The sequence below is a fragment of the Pseudochaenichthys georgianus genome, chromosome 17, assembly GCF_902827115.2.
Source record: "Pseudochaenichthys georgianus chromosome 17, fPseGeo1.2, whole genome shotgun sequence".
In the NCBI taxonomy this organism is placed as follows: Eukaryota; Metazoa; Chordata; class Actinopteri; order Perciformes; family Channichthyidae; genus Pseudochaenichthys; species Pseudochaenichthys georgianus.
This window is the reverse complement of record NC_047519.1, coordinates 22207828-22225535: the sequence shown is the minus strand read 5'-3', so window position 1 is coordinate 22225535 and position 17708 is coordinate 22207828. Positions and strand designations below refer to the sequence as shown.

The window sequence follows — 17708 nt, the reverse complement described above, 5'->3', positions numbered from 1 at the left end:
CGTTTCTGATTGTGCCGTGGGTCCACATTTCCGATATTACGTCATATCGGACGTAAATCTGGATCAGCTCCGTTGTACCCCCGTTTTTAGAGATGTGGGTACGGAGGAAAAGAGAGAGGGTTTTGTTGACATATTTATGTATAATAGACATCAAAAAGTGCATTTTGCATGATAGGTCCCCTTTAAGTCTGGGGTCATCAGAGGTGGAATAAGTAACCAGATATTGTACTTAAGTAAATGTAGAAATACCAAAGTGTAGAAATACTCTGTCAGAACTAAGTCAAAGTAATGTATTCAAAATGTTATTCAAGCAAAAGTACAAAATGATTGGCCTCTAAATAGGTAAAAGTACTCAAAGTTTATAATTATTTATATTTTAATGTGTTTATCAAGATGGTAAAGATGGATAATTGTAATGACTTTATTTTATTTATTTGCTGGGTAGCATGTGAGTTTAATCCAGGTGCAACCTAAATCGTATTTAAGTGGTGATCATATTTTGTATCATTATTCCATATCAGCAAATTAACTAAAGGTTCTACCTTTATGTAGTGCAGTAAAAGTAAAATATTTACCTCTGAATTGTAGTGGAGTAGAAGTACAAAGTGGCATCAAATGGAAATACTAAAGTACAAATCCCTCAAAATTTTAACAAAAAAAGGTACAGTACTTGAGTAAATGTAACTATACCCCTGGGGGACATGTACAGCTACCAACAAAATAGCCATTGTTGTGGCCATCCTCTCAGTGAATTATGTTCATGTAATTCATTTCTTATTTAAAAAGTTTCTTACCTGTATATCATTTTTATTTTATCTTTCATTTTATTAATCTTGTGTGATTCTGTGCTGTCCTGTTTTTCAATCTTACCCTGTTGCTGTTTAAACTATACTGAACTTCCAACGGGGCTTATTAAAGGTCCATCTTATCTTATCTTATTGTTACTCGTTACCTGGCTCAATGTGTGAGTGCTACATATCAGGTTTCATATGTTCCGTTTCCTCAAAACAAAGGATCCTGGTGTTGCTGCATTTCTGTTTTTGCCATCATGCACCTACTAACTTGCTGGACTAGACATTGATCTCAGCTGCAACTGTAATTGGCTGTTGGCCAAACATAGCAGATATATCAAGAAAATATGTCTGAAATGTACACGTTGACCTAAATACCCCTCTTGCTTTGTTTGGCTTGCCTCACAGACGAACAGGTTTCTCTGGCTGGAGCCGCCAGGAACAGAAACAAAAGCTGCCTTTGTCTTTATTTTGTCAATCATCTAAGAATCAAGTTGACGTCACATGTATGGCACGCAGATGTCTCTGATCTCCTTTCTTTACTTTCCTCTGTTATAGTTTGTGTGTTAAATGTGAGCATTTTATTTTGTTGTCTTTTTCTGTCCATGCATCTATTCAAAGTTAGGTATACTGTATCTCTCTTGGTCCAGGTCATTAAAGCTCTGTAGCAAACTAATACTGATATCATTCCACATGACTAGCATTGCATTGTACTTACATGGAGATGTTTTTAGGCCACACTCTCTCCACAGCAAGACTAAATATATTGAAAAGGATTAGCTAACTAAAGAAAGTGTGTCATCAGCCTGTGGGAGACAAGGTCGATTCAAACATGTATCTCAAGGCAGCGTGCAGTGAGATCCCCGTGCCCAGGCAGAGAGGGGGGCCGAGGCTGGATCGCTTCCCCTGTTCCATCCAGCAGAGGCAGGGGGCCGGAGCCAGGGTTCACCCCTCAAGCCCCACCAGCTGCCTTCCAGGAAGCTTTGACGCCAGCAGACCTCGAGAGCAGCAGGGTTTGGAGGAGCTTTATGTACACAGCCATTATTTTCAGGCATCTGCACAACCTAGAGCCAGCATGGTGTACAGGTAGGATATTTTGTTCTGAAGAATGGTGCATGCACTTTTTCAGATTTCAAATACATTCAGTGCATAAATACCATACATTAAGGCCACGCTGCATTATCTGATATAGATAACAGATAATGTAAGAGATTTACAGCATGCACTAATATTGACTTATATTTTGCATAATTTCAGCTTATCATGTTGATTCTGTTGAATGAACTGCAACTTTTTTGGGGATCTTGATGTGATTTGAGTTCAAGCACAAAGTCCAGCTGTTTGTCAATTTCCTCTAATTGGTGTCATTTATAAACCACTTGAAGTAAAGATTAAAGTTTTACTCTGCTCAGCGGGGTCCCTGTCCTCTTTATTACCCAATGCTTCATCACCTCCTGATATGGAAGAGTTATTTTCTGCACAGTGAGACCCGGCACTAATTCCCATCCACAATTAGACCTGACGTTCGAGGCGCATGAGGCCACCATCAGACATGATCAGACATGCTGCTTTATATTTACTGGCTGCAGGTTTCAGTACTGAATAACGACTGAGGGATTGAACATGTAATGAGGCATGTGATGATATGTCATTAAATACGTTTTTTTGGACGGTTTCTGAAATGTGACAATTTTCAGGATCCAATTTTTGATGGGTGCATAGCTGGTGTGTTACATTTGCTTAATTACATTTATTAGTTAGTCCAATTACAATGTTACTGTTTTTGAGGGCTTGTTCTAAGATTGCACTTACATTACTCAAAATACACTTATTTGTATTGTTTTGCTAAGTTCTGGCTGTGAAAACACATTATCCAAATGACATCACACAGGTGAGCGGGGCAAACATCACAACAGGAAGTATACCCTGCAACAGATGAGGTGAGGACAATTACAAAAGCTTTGACTAGAAAAAAACGAATAATTATAAATTGTATACATTTTCACAAGACTTTGATAGAAACAGGAATTTGATGTACTACTGCAACAAAATCTTTTTGGAATTTTGTAAAGTTGTATTTTTGGCCTGCATGATTTGGGGTGATTGGGAAAGCGTAGAAGTAGCTAATGAAGCAAATCATCAATTTGTGATAGAGAGCCACTGCACTGCACGGTCCTGAATCTTCCACTAACTGTTCATGGACTAGCTTGACTTTACTAGCTGTTTTTATTAGCTAGATAAAAACAGCTAGCAAAACACTGACTGTACCTTAATACAACACTGAGCTTTAGTGACTTTATTTAAAACATATAGCCTACAGTGAAAAACTCAATGCTGCTCAATTTAAGACTCATTTTCAAACCACCTCCTAAGCAGGATGGTTTCAATGTATCCAATTACATGTACAGCATAATGGTACCTCTGCTGTCCATTCTGCTGTTGCAAGGTACTGTTGGTATTGTTTACTTTTTTGTAATAAAGGATAGTAGTGTTCTCTATGCTAAAGGAGATATGAAAGGAATCATTGAAGCTCCTTTCCTTGGCTTTTTGTGAATTTAAACAGCTCTTGGCTGCCACTTACGGGACATTTCACAGAATTCTTTCCAAGCAAAAAACACTATCTGACCATAGCCAAGCTAACTGTTTCCCTGATTCCAGTCTTCTCACTTTACTTAGCTAAAACCTGCCAAATCTAGCTTCAAATTTAGCCTACCGACATACGGAAGTGACATAAATTCTTCTCTATGCAGGAAAGCTAATAAGCCTATATCCCAAAATGTTGAACAAATTATTTTATAGTAGCCTTTTTTTAAATCGTTTTGGCACTATAGTTAATGCTTTACTGATGACAACATAATAACATTACTTATTTGTACATATCTTTGCATGCATGGGACAAAACAATGTTAAATTGTATTTGTATGTATGTATGTATTTTGTCTTTCATTGTAAAATCAACCATCTCCCCAGTGCATTTACGATTGAGCTGATACCCGAAGCATATTTGGTTTCAACATAAAAGCTAAACCTCAAATTGAGCTGGTAAGTCGTTTATCCTAAGGTTGGAATTCTGCAGGTACATTAACATTTCCTCAATACTGAATGTATAAGCCTGACCATTCGAAAATAAATATCTCTGCATCCTCTTTCTTCTGTCATTGAATATCGCCTCTGATATACGGACATATTCCTGCTGGGCAGCTGCATAAGGTCACTAGGCTTCTGTAGGTGCTGCTATAATGCACGTCAGCATTCATCAGTGTCACCATAGGTTTCAAACTGAGATGAAGTCATGGCAGAAGCTAATAATGATGCCAATGGGAAATGTCATAATGACGAAATGTATGCTTTTGGTGTTGTTGCTAAAGAATGATGATAGTAATGATGATGATGATGACCTTGCATCGTCAGTAAAAAAATTAGAATCAAATCCTCCTTCAGCCTTTCATGCATGTTGTCTGTCGAGTAAAAATGTGTGGCGCATAGTTACTGTGACTGTTGTGTCTCACTCTAAAAACAAATGCTTTGGCTCAACAAAGAAAATCAACGCAACAGATTGCATCAATGTTTATTGAGTTATGACAACTTCTAATGAAATTGTGTTAAGCCAACAAACGTATTTGAGTTAGGGGAGAATGCTTTTCTTCTACAATCATAGGTGTTTTTAATTACCACTTACTTAATAATTGGTAGCATAAACACAAGTTTTTAAGTTTATTACAAAAAAAATGAAGTTGTTCCAATTCCACATTATTTAAAATTAATTGTAAGTTGTATGTACTTAATTACCATCATTGTGAACACAAGTCTTTAAGTTGACAACCATTTATAAATTAAGTTGCTCCAAATATATATATATATATTTTTTTTTTTTACTTTTTCATGTTTTTGCCTAGCTCCAAGCCTGTTTTTCAGGTTTCAGGCTCGAAAATGACATTCCCAGAACAAATGACCATATCTTCCCTTCTAAAAGGGTTAAATTAATAATCTTTTTTCTCAAAGTAATGATAAACCTGTGAGTTGGATGTAGAAAAGTCAGAGTCAATAGATGATTTTTATTTGAAAGAAAATTCTGATTGAACATGGTAAAAAACTGTAAATTATAGTGTCCGTCCAAAAGATATTTTGTACTTATAGTGAAAACTAACCTTGGATGATGGGTTAGTAGACTAAAAGCTTTAGGAATCCAAATTACAACAAATAAGTACCCTGTATCAAGATTAATGCAAAACAAGTGATATTTGACCTTTTTAGACAGATTTAGCAAAAAAAACCTCTTCTGGGGCCATTTGGGTCGATTTTCCTTATCTCTGGCCCCCCTTTTTCGATTTTTACATGTGACATCTCTTTCTGACCGTTAGAGCCAATAGAATCGAAGGGAATCGTCCCGCACACACTCATGTTAAAAAAGGTGACGTCTTTGCGCATTCAATCTTGCTACAGAGCGTAGGAATGGCCTGCTCTGATATTTTAAAACGGAATTGCAGTTTTATTGCTTATAGATTATCAGAACATTTCAAAGGGGACACAGACACATTGGATATTAACCTATGGATTAACTACAGCATCGTTGTTATCGTTTTAATGCCATTGAAGACCAGTTTTGACCAGACAAAACCAAGGTAAGCCATGTTAGTGTTGTAGGCTACCTAGCGCCACATGTTTTGATGTACGTTTTTGTTGATAACGTCGCGAGTTTGTATCTTTGGAAAAGTTTTTTCCCGTTATATGGATATAAAATATTCATAGTTTATTAAATATTAAGGTTCCTTAGACGTTGTTTCCTGCAAATGACGCGATTTCAGCGCCCCGAACCGGGTCCGTGGGGCTTAAGAGGTTAATTAATTAATTAATTCAACAACAAAAATGTTAGGCAATTCACTTTTTTATTTTGAACTGCAGTTATCTATTTCAACATATGATATATAAATCTTGAGAATAAAATAACACATTTAAATTGCCCCAAAAACGTTAAATAAACATATTAGCCATATTACCATGGGAAATGAAATGTGAAGTTTGGATACTACTTGGACCCCAAAGCAGAGACTGACAAAAATAAAGTTTCAATGTGTTTAATAAAGGAAGGTAGTCCAAGGCAGGTGCTGACGACAGGGAGCTGGCTGGCCGCAGTAAGTCCAAAAACAAAGCTGAGGGAAAACGTTCCCGACAAAAACTCAAAAAGCTCCTCAAAAAACTGCGAAGTGACCAAAACAGACTCAAGGCTGCAGAAAGGCACTACGGACCGTGGAACAGCATGCAATTCACTGGCAGAGAAGTGAGGTGAGGGCCAGGCTCTTAAAGAGCAGGTTGATCATGTGAGTGGGGACAGGTGTGCCTCATCTGCAGCCAGGAGTATACCAGCCACGCCCCCTGTCAGTGAGGGGTAAAAGGAGCAAACAACAAGTAAAACACAACAACAAAAACCCCATGCATAACATAACATGAAAGGGGATACAGCACATACATTCTGCCATCACATCAAAGTTAGAAGCCTTAAAACCAGTGCCGAATAGGTAAAAGCTGTAAAATGTTGTAACTAGTTTTAAAATCGTTTTCTAGAACTTTTGTAAACATTTTGTAAAACTACAGTAACAGACTTTCAATGGCCACCAATCTGCAGATCACACACATCAATTTTACAAAAGATGTAACAAAGATGTTTACACTGCAGACAGCGCATATATTATGCCCATCAGCAAAGCACAGCACCTTGGGATATCCTTTCCCTCAACAACTTTGTTTCCCTCGACCACGATGGTTGCCATCGTATGGTCAGATCCTGGGGTGGACCGGTCACTGATGATGGCGATATTCATCACTTGTCCATCAAGGTCTGCCTCGAACTCTTTTGTGTTCTTTTGAAGCATGTGTGTGTCATCATGGCAACGTGGTCCTGAAGACACACAGAGGTGGTTTTGAGTACTTTGCCTAGTGTTTAAATGCCTGTGGACAAATTTTGTCATCGCGATATAATCACAACCGTGCAAGTTTTAGTGTACTTTCTCATCTTTTTTGCAGGTTCCATACAACATTTGAACTGGTTAAGTGAAGAGCAAAAGCCACTTGTCAAATTCTACACAATCATTTTCCAATGCCATTACTGTCAACACCTATCCATGCTAAATGTTGCTAAGATATTGTTGATTGGGGTGTGGCCAAAAGTGCAATATGCTTCAAATTGTAACTGACAGAGAGCAGTGCTTTTGCCCTGTGTTTTTACACTGTGCCCATGGATTTGGATTACTTACATTAAACTCCTTGAGAAGGTCCTCTTCCTTTTCTCCAAGGTACACGACAAGGCAGCGGATGACTAGTTCTCTGCATACTCCAATTGTATTGTGCTATTTATGAAAAAGGAAAAAAAGGGAAATGACCTAAATTAATATATTCTGAATGGGTGACTGCCAACAACTTGCAATTCAATGACAACTCTAAATAATGATCCTACCTCAAGAAGCATGTCCTTGATCTTCCTGATTCTCACTCCAGTAGCTCCTCCCCAGTTGATTCAAGGCTTACGGTGGTTATTCTCTTGAATTCGTCATTTATCTGTGGGCCAAACAAACAGAATAATTAAATATTGCAGACAATTAGTTATACTGCCTTCATTTATACTACAACACATTAGTTAAAGAGTTCAACTCCTACATCTGTATGAACTGACATACAGAGGTAAAAAGCAAGTCACTGAAATTACACATTATTTTTGACTGGTTTTCCAAGTGAAGTCACTTAGAAAGAAAATACCAGTCAACAGCCAAATTATTTTCAATGAGGTTTGGTAAATCTCTCACATCATTATCTTGACCATCATCAGTAATAGACAGTTCACCATCCTGAACATCAACATCACTGTAATCATCTGTATTTGAACAACTTGCATACCTCTTTAGCAGGTCTTCTTTAAAGTCTTGCAGTGAGTGAGGAGTATGCTTTCGGCTTCTGTGGGAGGCAAATGTTCCTGAAAGTGCAGTTCTTAAACATGACAGTCTAATTTTCTTTCAAATGTCGACCAAGGTGTTCAAAAAGCTCTTTTCAGTGGAGATTGTGCTGGGACTGCAACACTGGCAAGTGAAAGAGGAATCTGTCGTTCTGACTCTTTCCTGAGTTTCCTGAGAGTGATTTCTTAATTGATGTGATCTCAGGCTACCCCATGTTTTTAAGAAACAAAACCAATCTGGATAAAGACATGGCAGAGGTTGACCACCATGACCATGGCATAACCTGTAATGTTTTAGCAACCCTGTTTTTGCAGAGGTTTCAAATTTACATATTTTGCATCTCCAGCCCATTTTGTTTCGATATGGGCCAACTTTACAAGATACCAATCAGCCTAGAATGGCATAGTATCTTTGCATTTACTGTTGATGCAAAGTCTTAACATCAAGTAGATAAACGTATGTCTGGGTGGCACTGACAGAATCAAATTACGATACTTTACACATTTTGACACGATGTAATGCAGCCTTTAATACCAAGACTTTTCTTTTTTTATAAAAAGTGATATCACAATATTAACCAAAGTAATACAAATACCATACCTAACAGGTCTTCCTGCAGGTTTTTTCTAGATATAAAAGCAACACTGCATGAAATGAGCAAGAAACACACAAAATAAACACTCCAAATGCTGCTAATTGTGGTCAAACAGCAATTTGCCTATACTGTACCGTGCAACTACAAGGCTATCTAATGTATTTGAATGACAAAAGATGACACTCACCTTTAAAATGTCCTTTGTATAGTATTTCTTTAGCCTATGTCTTCACACACAGTCTTAACTGTCGGAACTTGTCCAGGCATGTTAAGTGGGAGTGGACTTGAAATCCTTAACTCAAGGTGTAGACAAATTAAGTTATCAAGCCAATTGCATTACTTACTACAACTTGAATTTAGTTTCAAGTCAATTAACGCAGAAATCCGAGTTCAAATTACACACAATATTAAGTTGATGTAATTACCAACATTATTACGTCAACACAACTTATAAATTAATGTTTGCAATTTAAAATGTTTATCTAAATCAATTAACTCACATTTTTATCTTGCAACCATGCATTTAATGAAGTGGAGGTGAAAAGTCACCTGAATTAATGTTTAGAGTGTACAGACTCAGTACAACCCAATTAAGGCAGATTATCCCACCATGTCTCTGTGGTGTTGTACGCGCTGTGCATCACAATCACATGGCTGCCGGTCTAATCTGCAGCATAGGGAAAAGACTGTGGACTTGGAGTGAGGGAGCGTGGTGTGTTCAATTGTGATTTAGGGAGAAGAGATAGGAGAGGGGGATGAGAGAAAACAAAGTAAACAGACAGACAAAAGATGTGAAGGAAAAAGCATAGCAGAGGAAAATACAGAAGTGATCTAGCAGCGAGAGGTGCTGCTGCAGCAGTGATGTCACAGACAGCTTGGAAAGGTTTCCCCCCTTATCATCTCTCATTCACTCAACGGTTAGACATGCAACACAAACATCGTTTACAGAGCTGTAACAGTGTGACATGTATTATGATGCTGATAGTGGCCATCACTGTTCTCTGCATATAAATAGATATGTGCAGCATGTTGGAGCAACACAGACATTGCTATCAAGCAGACAGATGTTCCACACTGTGGGAAATCGAGGATTAGGTTGAAAAAAGCATTCAGTGCAGCATCATGGTGGCAATTTCAACACATGCGTACGAGCCGTAGGGAGGTTTGTGTCTAAGCGCTGCAGTTTCAGAACTCTATTATAGGTTCTTACTGGAGACATTTAATCAGAGTGGTTTGACTCAGGGTAACAGCGTTATCGCCCTTTGGGGATTCCAGCCACAATGTAACAGTTCTAGTTCACTCTTTTGACTGACATACTTTTTAATGGGATCGACAGGAAGGATTTTAAGCCTTGGAGGAGCTGGTGACATTAGAGAGGCTTTTGCAACTTTGTCCAACTGCGAAGCCTCCAGAGCGTCGCAGAACATCATCAAGCCAAGCTGTAGAAGATGTAGAAATGGCAGTTTTTCAGGGTTTTAAAAAAAAAGTTGTTTGATTTAAATGTGCACTCCAATTATTTTGCGCATTAAGATCAGTTTACCCGTCAGAAGGAATTGCCTCTCAGCCTTTGAAAACACTTATAACATATTTTAGGTGCCCTAAAGGGAGCTTTCGAAAGTCCTTGAACTTCAAACTAACCCCGATGATGTCAGGTCCGTCACATACTTGTATGTGAATGGCTCATGGCACAGGGGGAATGTGGTTTTAAAAAAATATAAAATGTAATCGTCCTTTTCTTTCTAGTAAGCTATTCAGGATGGGTGTTTACAGTAATATGTGGAAGCACTAGAAGGCAAGGAAAGTCCAACACATTACTTACTCAAGTTGCATTTTAGGAAATGTAGGATCCAGGAGGATTTATGGATGTTTACCCTGATTAAAGGTCTGGATATCTTGGACAGTCTTGCTTCAAGTTTTCCAATTTTTCAATAAATGACTTGTCAGTGCTTGTGGAAGTGTAAGTGATTAGATTCAATAATTATTATAGCTCCAAATATTGTTCAATACAATCATGATTTAGTGTTGAATTTAACGCATTGTGAGATCTCTGAAGGTAACTTGCCAAAAACCTTTTGGAGCATAACATTGCAGTATTGTTAGGCAAAACACTTAAAAAGAGTAACATCGACAACAAGGATATATTTCATTTATTCACAACAAATATTTATCAAAATCAGCCTCCACTAGCTCAAAAGACAAGTTTGGCATCACATAGACCGAGCCCTGCCAAATGAACTTTATCTGTTATCAAATGCAATCACAAGGATATAAATAAATGCTGGCCTTAAGGTTCCAGGATGCTCCATGAACCATGAAATCCTGCATTGTCACATTACTGCTCAGTGGGGGAGGAAAGTAAGACACTGCGCTAACTGAACACTTGTTCATCTGCCACTTAACATCTGATCTGAGGTGTCAGAGACGGTCTATCTTATTAAATGAAATATAGGCTGCAATATACAATAGCACAATTGCAATAATAAAAATTGCTTGTTGAATGTATAGATTTGAATTAAGCACTGTAAAATTAAATGTTACTGCACTGTTACGGCAGCCATCAAAAAGAGGGGGGGTGGGCAAGTAAAATGCCTCATAAGTCTTTGCCAGTGAAGTGAAGCATGGCTGTGATGTTCACATTTAGGTTACTGAAATCGACTACTATAACCAACCAGCCTGAAGTAAACAAACAAACAAACAAACAAACAAACAAACACACACACACACACACACACACACACACACACACACACACACACACACACACACACACACACACACATCAACTCACATCAGCTCCCTTGATTTCCATTCAGAATATACCTCTTCCTCTCTCTCTCTGTGAGTGTGTGGCGCCATAGTGGGAAACACTGCAGTTCTCTCTCCCAGTCAGTCAGAGCCAGAAGCCCATACACTCTGTCTCTCTCGCTCATTCAGCGCATGGCTCACTCTCTCTACGCTCAACACACGCTGATCCTCGCCTCCTCACTGCATCTGTCCTCCCTGAAGTGAGGTACCATGCATCCTGCTCCCTCCTCCTCCTCCTCCTCCTCCTCCTCCTCCTCCTCCTCCTCCTCCTCCTCCTCCTCTCCACTTGTCTGTTGCCATTCAAGGGGACCGTAAAGCCTGTGTTACTGGCTCAAAGGACTTTGGAGACGGGACAAGGTTGTTTTGCCGGGTCCGAGGACAGCTGCTGGACACGCTGCAGTTGTTCGGATCTTCCCTGGGCATCTGCTTGCTGAGTAACAACGCTTGATTCCTCTGAAAGTTGCTGAAGGGCATGTCAATCAAGACGTCCTTGTTTCTCAGGGAACGCTGAAGACTCGATTCAGTAAGAACACTTGTACCAGTACAGATTTCATTGTGTGTGTTATAAGTGGATAGAATGCAGTTGTTTGCCTGATAATTGTAAGTGTTAGTATAGTATTGTTTGGTTTTGTGTGAAAAGCATGACCATATTATGAAGATGTGTTACAGGAAGAGTTGTAGGTTGTCTGTGATAATGTGTGTGTATGGAAGTGTGGAAAGCCTTGTGTGGTGGTGCAGTGTTGCTCTCCTCGCTTCAGGTGGTTGGATAAAATGTTAGAGGGCAAGAAAGACTCCCCAGACACCCTCAACTCCTAACAGTCAGACAAACGCTCTAAGATTTAAATGCATTAAAAGAGGAAATTGAAGGCAGAATTGATGTGTTTGTGGAAATAAATGGACTAGCCAGAAAGGAACCAAATGTGAGGGAAGTGCACAACAGTTGATATACGATGAGGTGAGGAAGATATAACAGAACAGACAACGAAGAGAAAAATGAGTTAGGAAGGCAAGGAAAACTAGGGCAGAACGACCCTCATTCTTCACATTACCTCGCAGAGACAGCTTAGAGATTTCAGCAACAACAACAAAACTGTAAACAGGAGACAACAGCAAAAGAAAACACCAAAGGGTTTCCACTCTGGATTTTCTCTTCTTCTGGTTTAGCAGCGCCTTTCCCTCATGTCCTCCCTCCTTTAACCCTCATCCCATAACACACACATTCTCAAGGGTTCTTCTCATTTGGGCTTCTCCTTCAACCGACTCACACAGTGCCTCTTCTCCTTTATCCTTCTCCCTCCATATCCATCCTCTCTCATATATTCAGGTGGAGTCGGACCGGCACAGGATCCCCATCTCAACCCTTCACACACTGACCAGGACTGCACTGCTGATATGAGCAATCTTGAAGCAACATCAGTCTGAGAGTTTTCTCCTTAAAGACTGAACAATCTCATGCTTCTGATATTTCTGCCTGTCCAGTTGAGATTCAGCAGCACTAAGCAGAAGTGGCTTGGATTACCGGCTTTCGATTTAACATAAGAACAACAAGGACTTTATCTAGGTTCCACAGACGGAATAAAATACTGTTTAGTACTTTGAGGACAGCTCTCGTGGCCTTAGCTAACAGCCATGCAGGTATCCTTTGCATGCACGGACCACGGGCTGAAGGCCCCGCGAAACGGCGAGCACAGCAAGCAGAACGCTCCCAGCCCCAACACAGCCAGCAAGGCCCGCGCCCGCTTCCGCACCGTGGCCCTGATCGCCCGCAGCCTGAGCACCTTCACCCACCGCTACCACCATAACCTCAAGGAGTCCACCGCCAAGCTCACAGGCATGAAGTACCGGTACGTAGACCTGATGGTGGAGACTGTGTGATAGAAGAGTGGGTAAGAAGGTGGAAGTGTATTCAGTTTCTTCCCTGCCACAACAAAAAAACATTAAAAAGTGAGGCTAAATCAATTAAAAGCGCCCTGCTGGAGACACAACGAAGATATGAGCAGTGACAGGTGATGAGTGGGAGGCTCTGAGCGTGAGGGCGTCTGTGCTTTTGTATTTGTTATGCAGATTTACTGGCAACTCTTTATAATTATAGCACAGTTAAGAGCGTCTAGCAAACTACGATCTGGGACAGTTTGGGTTGTTTGGATTTTAATTGAAGTGCAATTTGAGAGAGAGATTCAATTTTTCATGTGATGAAGACAGATAAAAATGTCTCAACATTTTATTAATTGGTTAAGAACTGGAATGGCTTTAACATGATAACGTGCACTCCATGTAGTTGGATACATCGCCCGTCGATTCTCTGCATCTATAGCACTTCACTTTATAAAAATTGGACGAAGTCTCTCGTGAGTTTATTCAATAGGCTACCATCACCAGCATCCGTTTAACACCTGTGTGTGTGTGTGTGTGTGTGTGTGTGTGTGTGTGTGTGTGTGTGTGTGTGTGTGTGTGTGTGTGTGTGTGTGTGTGTGTGTGCGTGCGTGCGTGCGTGCGTGCGTGCGTGCGTGCGTGCGTGCGTGCGTGCGTGCGTGTGTGTGTGTGTGTGTGTGTGTGTGTGTGTGTGTGTGTGTGTGTGTGTGTGTGCGTGCGTGCGTGCGTGCGTGCGTGCGTGCGTGCGTGCGTGCGTGCGTGCGTGCGTGCGTGCGTGCGTGCGTGCGTGTGTGTGTGTGTGTGCGGTGTGTGGTGTGTGGGAGTAGTAGCAAAAGTAAACAGTGCTCTTTTGTCAGTGAGTGGGCTCTTAACTCAGATCGCAGGAGCAAATAGTAGCTTGATCACTTAAGGTGTCAGGACCAAGAGAGACTGAGAGATAAGGGGGGCATTAGAAAGAGTAACTGCAAGAAAGACAGTAGAGAACTATAAAAAGGAAGAATAGAACAGAAAATGGGGCACGCGGGTCAGTTCACGGAAAAGAGGCAATTACAGAATCTGGGCGGATTGGATGCGGAGCAGTTAATGTGAGACGTGTCACACACACAGACACTTCTCATCTCATCTCGTTTCCATAACAACATTGAAATGGCCAGATTCAATCTGTTGCCAGAACCAAACAAGCGTGAAGGCTCCATTGTTCTAAATGCTTCAGCATTCACAACATCGTTTTTTTTTCATTTACTAAGATATACATTTAGAATTTTTTTTGGACTCTATAATTTAAATCTCTCTTTAACTCACAGATGCAGCCAAAGAAAATAGCTGCTCGTGCTTGATTCACCACTGACTTTTATTTTCCTTGGAGAGAGAAATCTATACAAACATGTTGCTGTACTTCTGATGCAGGAGTGATGCCAGGTACATGGCTTCCAAAATGTGTTTTGGTTTGTAACATGAGGATTTGCTTAATCTTGTAGCTCTTTCTAAAACAGGTGGAAGATGTAAGCAGTAAAGCTTCCTATAAGCCGTTGGCAAATCCTCAATTTTGACTTCAGGAAAGTCAATGTAGGATGAAATATCTCATTTGCTACATCCCGACTCTTGACCCTGTTTGTCTAACAATGCTGGTCCTTCTCTCTTCCAGTTATGTATCTCTGTCTTTTTTTCAAACCACTGTCCCTTAGCTGTTTTGTCAAAGCAAATGACTGCATTGCTTTGGACACTATATGATGGGGAATCTCTTTTTCTTGAGTTCAAGATAAGTCCACAACAAGATTTATGTTGTGTAATATATGTGAAGTTTCATTAGTGGGATAACAATAGAAAGCAATTCTACACAAAGGGTGGGTGGGAATTGAATTACATACCTGAGTGCATGTATGTTCATTAGATGTGCATGGCGTTAAGGCTCTGCACTGGGAACATCTGAAGGCGTAGCAAGTCAAAGCAGGAAATGTAGTGTGCAGAGCGAGCAAGCATAAACTAATAATACCACCATCTACAGCATTTTAGTATAGCATAGTATAGTGTGGCCAAGTATAGAGTAGGTGTAATTGTGGGGTCCCCAAGTTGGTACTTTTCAATGCTGTACACAAATCCACAAACAAGCACACATAGCCAAAATGCTGTGTGTGTTGTAACACAACATGCTGTCGTTGCTGTCGTTGCTGGTCAGATTACTTCTGGGTCCTGGTAGGGAGCCCCTGGTCGCCTGAAGTTTATGACGGTCATTAGGCAGCAGAAGGTCTTTTGACAGTCCAGGAGATTTGGGGAAGATTCCACTCGGTTGGTTCAGAGCTGCAGATGGGCATGCAGAAATCCCTTCTGTCAGTTCCTTTGGATGCAGGCTTATCAGCGGCCAGCAGAGAGAGAGAGGCATTCTCTGCTGTCTACAGTAAACATATGTTAACAGTGTGAGTAATGCATACACCAGCCATCCAAAGCTTTTTTGTGTGCACACGGAATAGACTGTTTGCATCAGATCTTAGGGCTTGGCAAGATAAAGTGTTCTATTATTGTAATCAAACCATATGATTTCCTAATATAGAATCACCCTACAACTTTGTCGTATGATTCCCTCCAGAATCATTTCTTAAAGTCTTTGACAATGCACTTTTGAGTTTTACTTTACTTTGATGCATAATGGGGGAAATAAACTACCCATATACTGTATATATATTTCAATATATATTGTATTGTAGGGCTAGGCAGTAATTCAATATGATAATGAATCGTCCCTCTTTGGAATGATATAAGGATTAAATGATACAAAATTACATTTCAATTGTTAACAACAGCAACCAAATACTAACTGAAATGTGTTATGGGAATATCTTTTGAAAATTACAGCAGTCTCATAATTTAGTGAAGAAACAATGAATTTATCAAGTATTTAATTCACACGAGTATACAAAAAGAAGCTTTACAATGTGACATCTCAGATAGACTATTTTCTTATTGAATTACCAGAAATCCTAGCCCCAGATTGAATGGTTGCATTCATGCATGACTCTACTGTGCCTCTAGCTTAATCCTTTTAATTACAAATATTTCCTCTTCTAAAGTCCCTCTTCTTAAAAAACCAGCGTGCTATTAAACCTGAAGCAAAAATACTTTTGGAAGTGCTTTTACAAACACTATCACTTCTCGCCATAGATAGCAGAGGATGGGTTTCTTGCAAGAAAAAAAGATAACAAATTACTGATGATACGCGGGGAATACATTGCAGAATTTCTTGCATGAAGTAAGCTAGAAATCAGCTCTTTTCCCAAATTATTCAATGGGTTGTATATATACAGTCTATGGTTTATACACTGTGAATATTACACAAAGGGCTCCATTTTTACAGCTGAATTGTGAGGACTGATTTAACCTCTGTCCGCAGAAAGAGAACAGATATCCTGCAGCTGTGGCACTTGTGCTCCGTAAATCATAATTTGCTTGGTTGTTGCTCTCCGTTTGTTTGTTTGTTGTGAACTTTGAGTATGTGTGTGCATGTGCAGGTGCCTGTGTGTGCATACATGCGTGTGTGTTTGCATGACTTCATGTGTGTGTGTTTGCATGACTTCATGCGTGTGTGCACCATTGAACCCATAATGCTGCTTTTGCCCAGAGACACACGGTGTGTATCCAGCTCGTTGAGTTGCTTTTTTGCCCAGTTTTTTTTAATCAAACATCAAAAGTCTTCACTCTTTGGAGAACATTTATGAATTTGATGTTCCAACATCATTTCCTTGTGTTAATTTATATGATGTGTAGTTCTAATAACATGAGCCAGGGTGTTGCACAACAGGAGCCGTGTAGCATGCAGCTGCACTCCGCCTAAAGACCAAACAAGTCCCCAAGGATGAGATCTGCCCAATCTCTCTGTTAAACAGCCAGGACGTTTTGCATGGATTTTGCCTTTTAATTAAAGGTCACAACTAAAATGTTTTTATGTGAGTGTAATGGCTTTCTAATAGTGTTACTTTGCAAATGCAATTTTCAGTTTTTCTAGCGGTTCTTTAAATAGACTAGAATCACAAAGATAATTCGAGGCTATAAAACTGATCGAAAACACGACTGCATGTATAAAATTGTAAAATAACAGTATGAAAAACCATTCTTATTGGTTTGGATGAAAAAGATAAAAATAATCATTTATGTTTCTTAAAAAATCTGTCTGAGCTGTCATCTGTCTTTATACATATTGTAAGTTTGGCAAATGTCAAATAAACACTCACTTACCTTACAGTTTGTGTCAGAAATCCCGGCTTGACAAGATACAATGTCACTACTATAATTGAGTTGTGTTACAAAACAGCTAAGACAAATCAACTATTTCACTTGATTTTATACAGAATCATTTCTAAGATTCTTGACAATACATTTAAAAATGTTTTGGATTAACGCCTTCATTTTCATTTTACTAAAAAGAAAAGCGTGTACTGTATACTGGTTTTTGTGTTATAATGACACTATTTCCTTACAACTCTTCCCAACCTTCTGAATCAACCACTTCAGATCTTCCCACATGTTTTGCAATACATGATCATCCCACAGACCACTGGCTTAGATTATGTGTCTCCGCCGAAATCATAGGCCGAAATACAGTTATTCTGTGACAGATTTTCTACCTATCCGTTTTGAATAACTTTTTAGAACACCGTAAAAATAACATTGTGTGCATTTATACGTCTATGAAAACAAGGTTGTATCCAG

General features: G+C 39.6%; 1 protein-coding gene and 1 long non-coding RNA gene across 4 annotated transcripts in view; one reads left to right on the top strand and one right to left on the bottom strand.

Moving 5' to 3' along the window:
• Positions 1 to 1591: 1591 nt before the first annotated feature.
• kcnab1b (potassium voltage-gated channel subfamily A regulatory beta subunit 1b) overlaps positions 1592 to 17708 on the top strand; it is a 46014-nt gene continuing 29897 nt past the window's right edge. Inside the window, exons 1-2 of one of the 3 annotated variants that reach the window (XM_034104569.2) lie at positions 1789 to 1877; positions 12460 to 12979. In XM_034104569.2, the coding sequence (XP_033960460.1) occupies positions 12765 to 12979 (215 nt within the window). In that variant the 5' untranslated portion in view covers positions 1789 to 1877; positions 12460 to 12764. Of the gene's footprint in view, positions 1878 to 11438; positions 11659 to 12459; positions 12980 to 17708 lie in introns of those variants that run through there. The other 2 variants (XM_034104568.1, XM_034104567.2) reach the window with 2 other exon arrangements.
• LOC139435667 (uncharacterized) lies at positions 6504 to 7302 on the bottom strand. Its single transcript, XR_011644877.1, has 3 exons — positions 7243 to 7302; positions 7043 to 7135; positions 6504 to 6687 (listed from the first exon to the last, which is right to left on the bottom strand). It is a non-coding gene; the product is annotated as an uncharacterized lncRNA (long non-coding RNA).